Source organism: Rattus rattus, chromosome 17 (genome assembly GCF_011064425.1).
Source record: "Rattus rattus isolate New Zealand chromosome 17, Rrattus_CSIRO_v1, whole genome shotgun sequence".
In the NCBI taxonomy this organism is placed as follows: domain Eukaryota; kingdom Metazoa; phylum Chordata; class Mammalia; order Rodentia; family Muridae; genus Rattus; species Rattus rattus.
In genome coordinates, this window is record NC_046170.1 from 36,604,985 (window position 1) to 36,618,040 (window position 13,056).

A 13,056-nucleotide genomic window follows, 5' to 3' on the forward strand; every position below is an offset into this window, starting at 1 on the left:
AGGAAAGGGGGAAAGGGAGGGGAGGGAAGGGAAGGGGGAGAGGGGGGAGGAGGGGAGGAAAGGGGGAGAGGGAGAGAAGGGGAAGGAAAGGAGGAAGGGAGAGGAGGGAAGGAAAGGAGGAAAGGGAGAGGAGGGGAAGGAGGGGAAGGAAAGGAGGAAAGGGAGGGGAGGGGGGAAAGGAGGGGAAGGAAAGGAGGGAGAGGGGGAGGAGGGAAGGAAAGGAGGAAAGGGAGAGGAGGGGAAGGAAAGGAGGAAAGGGAGAGGAGGGGAGGAAAGGGAGGAAAGGGGGGGGAGGGAAGGTAAGGAGGGAAAGGGGGAGGGGGGAAGGGAAGGGAGAAAGGGAGGGAGGAGGGGAAGGAAAGGAGGGAAGGGGGAGGGGGGAAGGAAAGGAGGAAAGGGAGGGGAGGGGAAGGAAAGGAGGGAAGGGAGAGGAGGGAAGGAAAGGAGGAAAGGGAGAGGAGGGAAGGAAAGGAGGGAAGGGAGAGGAGGGGAAGGAAAGGAGGAAAGGGAGAGGAGGGGAAGGAAAGGAGGAAAGGGAGAGGAGGGGAAGGAAAGGAGGAAAGGGGAGGGGGGGGGAAGGAAAGGGGAAAGGTAGAGGAGGGAGAAAGGAGGAAAAGAGGGGAGGAAAGGGGAAGGGGAGGGGAGGGGAAGGAAAGGGGGAAAGGGGGAGGGGGGGAAGGAAAGGAGGGAAGGGAGGGGAGGGGAAGGAAAGGAAAGGAGTGAAGGGAGAGGAGGGAAGGAAAGGAGGAAAGGGAGAGGAGGGAAGGAAAGGAGGAAAGGGAGAGGAGGGAAGGAAAGGAGGAAGGGAAGGAAAGGAAAGGAGTGAAGGGAGAGGAGGGAAGGAAAGGAGGAAAGGGAGAGGAGGGAAGGAAAGGAGGAAAGGGAGAGGAGGGAAGGGAAAGGGAGAGGAGGGAAGGGAAAGAAGGGAGGGGACAGAGGGGAGGGGAGGGGAGGGGCCGACTGAGGGGTGGAAATGGAAGGAAAGGGTGGGACAGGAGGGGACAAATGAGTTTCAGGCAGCACTTAGTCCCAGGGAATTATATTGTGGCAAATCAGAGGACTCTGTGGGTGGAGACAGGGATGACAACCCTGCTGACTGTGAGGGACGGCAAGAGAGGTTTGGGGAAGACTTTGCTCTCTAGCACATGAGGCCTGCTTTCCTGCTTGGCCTCTGTGACAATATGCTTGGGAGTGGTCCTGGGAGGTTTTGCTTCCTTGGCTTTAAGCCTAGTTCTGCAGCTTTGCCCTCCTTGTTGCCCCAAAACCTGCAGGGTGGCAAGATAGTGGATGTTGGTGGGGTTGGGTGGGAACACAGAGCTTTTCTGGGGCAGGAGGGACCAGTGCAGGCAGCACCTTTGGGGCTCGGCTGACAACAGGTGGGTCCGGGTCACAGTGGGTGGGAAAGGCAGTATGTTGGTGACCTTCAGGCGGCTGGCCAGCTCGAGGTGTGCCTTTTCGCCTTTCCCGTCCACTCCTTTCAGTTCATCCGGACAAGCCATGCACTCATCCTTTTCCACCCCCAGCACCTTTTCTTCCGGCTGCCAGAAAATATTCCTGCTTTTCTTACTCAGGCTGTCCAAGTTGTGAGAAGAGCTTTTCAGCGGGGGTAGAACCACGAGAGCCTTGGTTGCAACGGCGTCAGAGATGGAGAGCCCTTGGTCGGTGCTGCTGCTGGGGTTCCTGCAGGCCTTGCTGCTAACTGCCTCAGGGATGCCCCACTCCTCCATGCACCAGATAAACTCCTTCATTTGCAGGCTTTTTTTTTCTCCATGCAAGTATGTGGGAAAGCAGAGTTTGTTAGGCTCTCTGGAAGCAGGGCCCTGGGAGGGACTGTTCCAGTTCTTCTCAGAGCCCCAATTCTTCTGGGAGCTCGCCTCAGCCACAGCAGCCTCCTCCAGTTTCCCAACCGCCGAGAGGGGCCGGGGCTCCAGACTCCCTTGCGAAAGACTCATACAGAACAAGCAGTTGCTGCCAGCATTGGTGCCTTCTCCTACCCGCCCCCTTCTCACTTTCTTCTTGGACCAGATGCAGGCAGTTGGTGAGGTCCTTCCCCAGCCATGGACCTGCAGAGACAGTAGCATGTCACCCTCAAGCCAGCTGTGCCAGGTCCTGCTTCCCCATCTTGGCCACACTCCTGGCAGCTTTACTTGAGCCACATTTTTTCTTAAAATTGACGTATCTTACACACACACACACACACACACACACACACACACAATCTTAACATGGAGCCTAACATGGCCATAAATTCCTGCCTCTGAATCTGAAACCCTAAACCTCCTAAAATCAAAACCCTGAACCTTTGCTATTTTAGCCTCGCACAGGCAACTGTACTAGAGCAGCGTATGCTAATCTCATGCTAATCTCGGGTTCAACAGGAGCTGCTGTTGACTAAAGCCCTCCGCAGGGCACCGGTACCAAGCCACTGGAGTACTGACTACTGCTCCCTTCCAGCACAATCCAGTTCAGCAACATGGGCCTAAACTGTCCATTTCCATCCAACGGCTTCTTGTGCTGAGTCAGTTTCCCGAGCACAGGGCAGGCTATTCAGAAAGGACAGAGGGGCAACAAGGAGCAGAGCAGTCCTGGGAACCCAGGACCCCTGAGTGCCCAAGGTATAGCTATGTCCTCTACCTCTGAAGCCTCCTAGTGAGGCTGCCTACATTAAAAAACAATAACAACAACAACAAAAACCACAGGACTGTATAGGGACACACATCTGAGATTTAAGTAGGGTAGCCTGTGCTTTGTGTTGAACAACCTGGAAACCCCACATTTAACCTTCGATTTGACTGTTTCCTTATTACCCTAACCATTTAGTGTCCGTGCACTCTCACAGGCAGTGTGACCCATGTGTGGGTGAGCATGCCGTGGTGTGAGTGTGAAGGCAGGAGACAATTCTGTGGAGTCAGTTCTCTCCTTCCTCCTGCATGTGGGCTCCAGGGCTCCACGACTTGCCCTGTAGGACCTCTACACGCTGAGCCAACTGCTGGCCCACAGTTCAGCCAACTAAGTCAGACGCCCCACACTCCTTAGGAAATTGTGCTAGCAAGGCACCTGCCTTATAGTTTTAAAAGTCGGAGGGAGCCTGTGTCTCGGCTTTTCCAGCCCTCTGTGCCCATTACTAGTCAGTGGTGTCTGGGCGCCACCGTTCACCTCTGGGTGCCTTTCCCAGCATGAGGCCCCAGATGGCTACGGAGCTGTTGACAGAACATGTATGGGTGCCTGTGAGTACACTGTGTCACTGTTTCACCTCCCAGGGCTCCTACATTCACTACGACGTTTGCGGTAACATAAACTACTTGGGAGAGGCCCTGCAGTAGACACTGAGGTGAGAAAGACCCAAGAAGGCACTCACAGCTTCCTCCCACCCAGTGCTGATGGTGAACTCGCTGGCCCTCCCATCTTCCTCTAGTGTGAGCTCGCTGACACCAAGGAGGCAGCAGACATGATTCCTTTCACTCCTCTCGTCTGGACAATGGAAAGTCAGCGCCGTCTCTTCTGCATCTTCAATTTTCTTGTTTTCCTTATTTTCTAAAAAAGTCTCACTTTCCTCACAGAGATCCATTTCTGAGGTGATTGCTTATGGTTTTTAACATCTTCTTCCTACAAAGTTCAATTAAGCTTGGTTTTAATATGATTTTTTAAAACAAATCAGAAGCTCAAGTGAAATATTTTAATATACTCAAGAAAGACTGAGAATAAACATTTCAAAGCTATCCATTCCTTTTTTTTTTTTTTTTTTTCCAGAGCTGGGGACTGAACTCAGGGCCTTGCGCTTGCTAGGCAAGTGCTCTACCGCTGAGCTAAATCCCCAACCCCAAAACTATCCATTCCTAACTGCTGACAAAAAATATGGTAATTTTTGTTAAAAACTAAGGGATTTTTTTAAACATGTGTATGATGGTGAAGGGGAGAGGAGGGACATGCCATGACACTTTAATAGAAGTCAGGGCACAACAGTTCTGTAGTTCTGTCCTTTAATTCCCCACCCCCAGTCCCACCTACACACACACACACACACACACACACACACACACTCGGGATTGAACTCCGGTCATTAGGCTTGTGAGGAAAGTGCATTTACCTGCTGAGTCATCTACCAGCCCAAGACAACTGAACTTAATAGAAGCCAAAGGAACGAAGAACAGAGAACAGGAAGACACTAGCGTTAGCTCTCTCCCTGGCTACCGTTCCAGAGTTCACAAGGGATGTCGGTCTACAGATGGCACTATCAGGAGAACAGGACATCAGGAGAATAGTGGGTCCACACAGCTTACAGAATCAGGCTTCACGTGTTCCCAGAATCCTCAGAGTTGGCTGGGGGTCCCAAGTTTCCAAGGAAGCTGGTTACTCTTCTTCCTACCCTTCCGTATGCTGGCCCCACTCTGCTCCCCAGGATAAGCTCTACTTCCCCCAAACAAAGCAAAGCAGCGAGTGTTGGCAGAGATATCGTCCTCCCGCCCTGTGCAGGATGAAATGGAAATACTTGGAAAGCATCGTGGTAACACACAATGACGTAAAACAAGATTGTCACAGAACCTGATAACTCTGCTCAGAGTTCTACACTTAGAAACTGATCCTCACGCCTCTGCCACAGTCTGGACAGTGAGTGCGAGGACTGGGAAGGGCTTACAGTGGGACTGACCACTGGTGGATGCAACATGGGTCTCCCTGCACTGCCAGACTAGAGCCAACTTCCTGTCTTAGCCACCAAGTGGCTGGAATTTTGGAAGTGTGCCACCATTTATAGCTAAGCATTGATATATTCGCATGTATTGTTTGGAAGTAAATATATATGTTCCACCTTTACATAGGTGGTTATGAGGGTGACAGGTGCCTTTATGGGCTGAGCCATGTCGACGACCTTTCTTCCCAATACAGAGGCAACACTGGTTTCTGCACACCAGCAACAACTTTTAGCCCTGCACACAGAGCAAACCTTTTCAAGGGGAAGTGCACAGGCTAAGCCTAGGGAACCTGAAAATGCTGGTACCTGCATCACAAAGTGGCCTAGCAGGATAAAAGTGATCGGATCCCAAGTCTCCAAAGTCCAGCATCCTACCAAAGCCCCGTGTTCTCTCTTCCAGAGTAGCCCTTTCCGACCGTGTGTGTCATGAGAAGAATCTGAAGTGTCTATGCAGATTGATAGTGAGGATCAGCAAAGGATGAAGGGTGCAGTTTGAGGTGAACCCCATGCTGCTATAGAAACTGGACCTCACGATGGTCTAAGAAGATGATCCAGCTGCATCCAATTACACTGCAGCAAAGGAAACTCAGTATTGGTTTATAAACAACATTTTTTATATATACTTTCCCCATGGCCTGCATTGACCCCTTTGACATCAAAGGAACGAGTCAAAACTTGGTCAGATCACTACATAGCAATTCATTATACGCCGCCACTTGAGAACACTGAGGTCCCTGAGGCAGAAACTAATGCTCCCCTAGCAAGAGTATGTGGCTGCCCTTTTCCTAATTAAAAAAAGTTAGGGCCAGTGAGGTGACCTGGCTGGTAAAAGCTCTCAAAGTACAAACCTGATGACCCAAGCGCAATCCCAGAAGCCACAGGATTTAATTAAAAAAAAAAAAAAAAACCTACTGAGCTGGACCTGTAACTCCTCACAGACTCCCAGTGAAATAGAAGGCACCGACAGTAGAAGCTTGCTACTGTCTAGCAACAGCCTAGAACACACAGCACAACAGAAAACACAGGCGGTGGACGGAGAAAACCAACTCCAGAAAGCTGTCTTGTGCCTGCCATACGCAAGCTGGGGCATCGTCATGGGACGTGTGCATGCTAACATAGAAGTGCCTAACTATACTAATACATTTTTTATTATTTTGAGTATTGGGGGTGCGGTAATTTGCATGTGCTGTGCCCACAAAGGCCAGAGGCACTGGTGCTCCAGGAACTTAAGTTCCAGGTGGCAGTTGTGAGGTACCTGATTGGGATAATACAAGGAACCAAACTCGGGTCCTCTGAAAGAGCAGTTGGTGCTCTTCCTTCTAGCCTCAAAATTAAAAATGAATGAGTCAGTCAGTTCATGGCTTCAATTTTAAGCTTTCCTACTATAAATATACCTTCGACTTTGGCTACCATTCTTTTCATCTAATACATATTAACAGTTAACAAAACGTAAGCGGCAACTAGAGCTGGGTATGATAGCGCATAGCTGTCATCCCAGTGCGGGAGGCTGAAGCAGAAGTTCAAGGCCTGTCTCAATCTTCCCTCATCATCCTCCCCCTGCCTCCACTGCCAAAAACAAAAATAAAATCATCAAAACCAGACATGTGTGGTTTCATCTTTTTGTTTTGGCCTTTCTTTTTAAAATTTGTTTGTTTGCTTATTATTATTTGGGGGACTAGCGAGGTTCTTCAGCAGCTGAGAACATTTGCTGCTCTTGTAGAGGACCCAGGTACAGTTACCAGCAACTACACGGCAATTCACAATTGTCTGTGACTCCAGTTCCAGAGAATCTGATTTCTCTCTTGGCTTCTGCAGCACTGCATATATGTGGTTCACATACAGGCAAAACATTTATAAAATAAAACAAAATTTATTAGGTTTATTTGTGTTATGTGTATGAGTGTTTTGCCTACATGTACATATGTACTTTCCATGTGTGCCTTGTGCTTCAGAGACCAGAAGAGAGCACTGGACTTACAGACAATTGAGAACCACTATGTAGGTGCTGGGAATCAAACCAGGGTTCTCTGCCAAATAAGTGCTCTTAACCAATGAGCCATATCTCCAGCCACTCTAGTGTGTTTTTGAGACAGAGTAGCCTTAAACTTGGGGCAATCCTTCTACCTGTTTCTTAAGTACTGGGATTAAGCCAATGGCTTCAATGGCTAGCTTGTGACCTCTCATAAATTATATGCAGATTTACTGTTCTGTTAGAATGCAGGAGGTCTGTATTGCTACCTTCCTTGCCTTTTTAAATGTTCCTGTGTATATGATGTTTTGCCAGCATGTATGTGTACCACAGGCATGTCCTGTGTGCTAGGACACCAGAGAAGAGCACTGGATCCCCTGAACTAGAGTTAGTCACTAGCTACCATATGGGTGCTGGGTATGAACCTGGGCCCTTTGCAAGAGCAGCCAGTGCTCTTAACTCCTTAGTTAGCTTTGCAGTCTGTATTTTTCCACCTCTTAACTCACATCTTTATACAGGGTCTCCTGTAGCACAAACTAGCCCTGAACTCAATACATAGTGAATTTCTGATCCTCCTGCTTCTACCTGCTGAGTGCTGTGATCACAGAAAACTCAAGCATTCAAACTCCAAGCCTTGAGCTTCATAATTAAACTGTATGTGTCTGTCGACTCGTGTAAAGGTGTGCACATGGTGTGCACATCAGCTGTCTTGCTCTCTTACTCACCTGCCTTGTTCCCTTGAGACAGTCTCTCAGGGGGCCTGAAGCTTAGAGTTTTCAGGTTAGGCTGACTGGCTAACAAGGCCAAGCATTACATCTAGGGTGGGCTTGAAAAGACAGCTCCGTCATACAGTGCTTGCCACACAAGCAAGGAAAACAGAGTTCAGATCCCCAGTACCCACATAAAAAGTCAACTGCTATGGGGAATACCTTTAATTCTGGCCCTAGGAGGCAGAGACAGGGAGGTTCCTGGGCTTGCTGGCTGGCCAGTCTGGCTAAAATCAGAGAAGTCTGGGTTCAGTGAGAAACATGTCTCAAAAAATAAGGTGGCTTAGGGCTGGAGAAATGGCTCAGTAGTTAAGAGTATTTGCTACTCTTGCAAAAGATCCATGTTTGGTTCCTGGTACCCACATGGCAATTTAACAACAGCCAACAATTCCACTTACAGGGAATCTGATGCCCTTCTCTGGCTTCCATGAACACCTAGTATGCCCATGGTATACATACATACATTTAAGCAAAACACTTGTATACATGAAATTAAAATAAATAAATCCTAAATTTATATAGATATAAAAAAGAAGGTTGGGCTGGAGAGATGGCTCAGTGGTTAAGAGCACTGACTACTCTAACAAAGGTCCTGAGTTCAAATCCCAGCAACCACATGCAGATGGTTATCTGCAACAGGGATCTGGTGCCCTCCTCTGGAGTGTCTGAAGATGGCAACAGTGTACTCATAAATAAATAAATAAATAAATAAATAAATAAATAAATAAATAAATAAATAAGGTAGAGAGAGCTTGAGGAAGATGCCCAATGTCAACCCCTGGCTCTACACACACATGCACATCTGAACATACGTACACGCATACACACAAGGAGAAGAGTTTTAGTTCAGTGATGGAAAATACCGAGTAAACTAGACTGCATACAACTGATATCGCCCGCACAGAGGTGTGGTCAATCGTGGAATACCAAGCCTTGATTGGCTGCATCCATCTGACGTAAACAGCACAACCCTCACTGGTTTGGTTTGATTTTGTTTTTGTAAGACAGTCTTGCTATAGAGACCAGGATGTCCTGGAACTTCTTAGCCTCAAATTCGTGATCCTCTGGCTTTTGCTTCTGAAGTGCTGTGACTTCAGGGATGGGTAATATACACACAGCTACAGGTTTTTACTAGGAAAACAACCCTAATCAGGACTGGACACATGGCTCAAGTCAATACAGCGTTTGTCTCACAAGCAGGAGACCTGAGTTGTATTTCTGATACCAGTGAGTCAGAGATAGGTAGACCCCTGGGGCTGGCTGATCCAATTAGTGAGCCTCAGTGAGAGACTCTATTTCAACAAACAACACATACACACACACACACACACACACACACACACACACACACACACACACACTTAAAAATTTTAAGAAAGCAAAAAAAAAAAAAAATTAAAAGTTACCATGTACCCTGCAGACTCTCCATGGAAGAAAGCAAGTCCCAAAGCTGGACTTGGAAACTGTGAAGTAAGGAACCATGGCCAACCACATTACTTCATCTAACTAAGTACATGACCCTTCCCTTGGGACTGGACTGTAACACAACACCCTCCGCTCACACCAGCACAAAGAATATCCTTCCGCCGCTCTGCAACTGGCTACATCTTATTCAATCTCATCGTGTATAACATGAAGATGTTCAAAGGCAGAACCATGTCATATTCCAGAACGTTGACTGTATGTAGTAGGCTAGGTTTTCTGTTTTACCTTGAAGAGGGTATGAACACATGGTCAAATGTGTATAGGGCACAGAGATACTGTGCCCCTGCAGTAGATTCCAGACATAGCAGATCTTTGAAACATTTTGATGTAGAACTATCAGCTGATTGGCTTAGATAATTCAGAATTTGACTCTGAGATCCCATAGTTTTCCTTTTCTGCTTTAAGATACTTTGGGGGTTGGGGATTTAGCTCAGCGGTAGAGCACTTGCCTAGCAAGCGCAAGGCCCTGGGTTCGATCCCCAGCTCTGAAAAAAAAGAAAAAAAAAAAAGACTACTTTGATTTGCTGGCCATGATGGCAAACACCTTTCATCCCAGCATGAGGGGGGCAGAAGCAAAGGCAGGTGGATTTCTGTGGGTTTGAGGCCAGTCTGGTCTATATGGTGAACTCCAGGATAGCCAGGAAGGACTACATAGAAAAGAGAAAATGTTGCTCTTCCTGAGGACCTGGATCCCAGCACCACATGGCAGCTCATCTCCATGTGTAACTCTAGTTCAGCCTCTGAGAGAACTAGGCACCAACATGGTGTACAGACTTACATGCAGACAACAAGAACGCTCGCGCTCTCTCTCTCTCTCTCTCTCTCTCTCTCTCTCTCTCTCTCTCCCTCTCTCTCTCTCTCTCACACACACACACACAATTAAAGAATGAAAAATAGGGTGATAGATGTGTGATAGAGCACTGGGTTCCAGCCCCAGCAACCAGGCACAAGGAAGGTGTGGGCAGGAGGATTGGAAATTTAATGTCATCCGAGACTACCTAACAAAATCAAGGTTAGCCTGGGGTACTAAGCCCTGTCTAGAGTGGGGGAAAAGCGTTTATTCCTATTCCGATGATCAACTCCATACAAGCAGAGGCTACCTAAATGTGCTGAGAAGCTTGATACACAACCACTGCAAGAAACGTTCTGTTGTTGATTGATGATGCCTGCCACAAGCACAAAGAGGTAGTGCACACGTTTGCTTTTGTCAGTGCAGTCAGAATACAAGATTCCTGCGTCTGACAGACACGTTCCTAATCTATCAGCAAGTACGGCAAGCAGGTTACCTGGCAAGAAGCCAAAGCCCAGGATAGTGTAGGCAAAAGCATATGCTACTGGTACCCCAGGGACACTGGTTCCTGAAGCCTCCTATCTACCACGCCACAGCATCTTACTGTTCTACACCTCATCTTACTAAAAGCGATGGCTTTAAGAGACTGCTGTAGCTGCTCCCAGGATTCAGAATCCAGGTGCTGGCGGCACAGCTCAGGAGGTTGGCAGGAGTATACCCAGTTCCAAGTCTACCAAGCTAGCCTGGGCTACAAAGCAAGACTCTGTCTCAAGTAGACAAAAAGAAAACAAAAACATCTCCCTATACTAATTAGCTGTGGCATTTACTTACATGCCTACACGCACAGCGGCCATTATGAAGCACTCTTTGAATTCTTCTGATGGGTAGGGTGTGTGCCATTTCTACTCAGACCGCTTCTAACTCTTGCTCTCTTTCATTTTTGCTTAGGGTCTAGATTTTTGGTTTTAACAGGGTCGCGTTTTGCCCTTTTTCAGCTCTCTGAATTCACTAAGTGCTGAATCCTGAAAGGGACTTCGAGGGCTCCCAAGGCTCACAGCAGACAGAACCCTGGCACCCAGACCTTCCCGTCTGGTTCCTTCCTTCTGCTAGTAGCCCTTCACACGCCTTCATGCCACATAACAGCCTCTGGCTCCTCTCCTCACTCCCAGAGGCTCCTACAAAGCTACAACCTGAGAGTCAGCCTATCCTTCAGAAGGTCCCACAAGGCTGCACCAAGTTCTTCCCATTGAAACCTCGACCACGCCCCCAAAGGCCACGCCCACCAAACGACTCCTCCCCTAAGCCCGCGCGCTCCCCAGGCCCCGCCCAATCCAGGGTCCCCATCAGAGCCATACCCCCATCTTCGTCTGACTTACCCGCCCAGAAGGTTGCTTCCTTCTGCGGCTTTGCCGCCCGTGAAGTGTCTAGGGAGTGTTCCCCGGGGTGAGGAAGTGGCCACAGCCACTTAGACGCTCCTACGGGGCCGCGAGGCAAGGAAGGTCCGGAGCGGCTAGTCGCGGCCCGCTAGAGCCGGACTGTTGCCCTAGGTTACGGCCGCGTCGGAGGCGAGCCTAGGGGCAGTCTTGACGGAAGTGACGTAAAGCCTCAACAAAACAGCTCAAGGGAGGAGGCTCTCTGAGGGCGGGACTAAGGAGATTCCCGTCGCGCAGTTCGCGGTTGCTTGCTTTACACCATGGCCTGTTGCTGGGTCCCTCCTTCGCCTAAACGACGATTTCAGGCGACTGGCCGGTGGCGCCTGCGCGCTGCGGCCCACGTGCTGTCAGGCTCTTCGAGGGCTTCGCACCATCGACGTTGGGCGGCCTAGTTGCGTTGGGAACAGCCTTTTGCCTTCTAGAAGGAACGCCTCAGATGCCAGGCAAACAGTGCCTGTAGATTTGGCCACTTCTTCCTTTGGGCAGAATCGGACTCATTCCGGTTTGCATGTTTTTGAGTCACGATCTCCTCTGTTTTGTAGCCTAGTGTGGCCTTGAACTCATGGCAACCCTCCTTCCTCGGTGTCCTAAATCAACATTGAGGGGATTGAGGGCGTGGGTTTCCACCCCTGCTGATATGAAGGATTTGTTTTGTTCTTTTCAATGCTGCCCACTTTACTGGGGCAGAAGCAGCAAACAAATTCTCGCAAGGGGGGGCCCCACTTCACCATGCTGCTCTTGGTGCCTTTGAGCACTGAAAAACACACCCCAGGCTCGTAACCTATGCCTGACGTCGGGCATTGGGTAGTAAATCTAGCATCCCAACTCTTCATGTCTAGTACCAAGGCCTCTCTGCTTTCTGGTTTAAAAAGTATTAGGAAAACAAGCCTTCAAAAGCACGGTGAGTAAAAGGCATTTGGAAAAATAGCTAAGAATTACTACTTTTTACCTTTATAGCATTATATAATATATACACTATAGCATATATCAATCTATAGCATAGATTTATAGCATTAATGGCCTCTAAAGATGTGATGTATGTGACAGATTATTAAGTTGGAACAAAGTCCTCTTCTAAACTATGAATATTTATTTCATACATACATACATACATACATACATACATACATAGATGTTTGTTTGGGAGAAATACATATTGTAATATGTATTTCATAACATAGGATTTGACACATACTTCTAAAATTTTATGTTTTTAGATTTATGTATACAGGTGTTCTGTGTGTGTATGTACAGCATGTTCCTGCTGGGCAGTAATAAAGGCACACTGGTTGTTTTCTAGGTTCACATGTTAGACAGGGACTCTATCACCGAGATGTGTCTCCATTTCTCAGTGTTTAGAGGTAGGGTCTCACTATGCTGCCTGGTCTGGCTCCCAAGTCAACATCTTCCCTCTGTCTCTGAGTGCTGGAATTACAAACACTTTCCCACCAGACCTGGCCACTCAAGCATAATCTTTACAAGTGAAGGTAGGCAAAAGTCTTTTAAACAGCCACAGAAATGGGGGCGGGGGGGATCAAATTTTCTAGTCTGTCGAGACAGGGTCTGGTGTCCTCAAGCACTGGTCTTGATCTTTTTCATACAGGATACTGTCTGTGGAGAGCCCCCTAGTGGTTCTACTAAGACCCAACATAGTCAACCTCCAAGGTGGCTTTCTTTTGTTGTGTGGAGTTTTGTCGTTGTTTTACGTTTTAGTGCCTTCTGAACAATCTGTGTTCTTAAACTTTAATTTTTTTAAAAACTTTTAAGTGTATTGGTCTTTTGACTGAATATATGTTGGTGCAGCACTCCCATGCCTGGTGCCCATGGAGGTTAAAAGGATGGGGGACTTTGGAACTGGTGCTAGAGGCATTCACGAGCATCCATGTAGATTCTGGGAATTGAACCCAGGTCTTTTGGAAGAG

The 13,056-nt window shown here is 48.2% G+C and overlaps 1 protein-coding gene across 1 annotated transcript; it reads right to left on the minus strand.

Annotated features, from left to right (window-relative positions):
- Positions 1–1,023: 1,023 nt before the first annotated feature.
- Positions 1,024–11,474, minus strand: C17H16orf46 (chromosome 17 C16orf46 homolog). Its single transcript, XM_032887421.1, has 3 exons — positions 11,078–11,474; positions 3,359–3,606; positions 1,024–2,063 (listed from the first exon to the last, which is right to left on the minus strand). Exons 2-3 carry the CDS (start codon positions 3,566–3,568, stop codon positions 1,053–1,055), a joined length of 1,221 nt encoding a protein of 406 aa, XP_032743312.1. The 5' UTR covers positions 3,569–3,606; positions 11,078–11,474; the 3' UTR covers positions 1,024–1,052.
- Between the last annotated feature and the right edge of the window lie 1,582 nt (positions 11,475–13,056).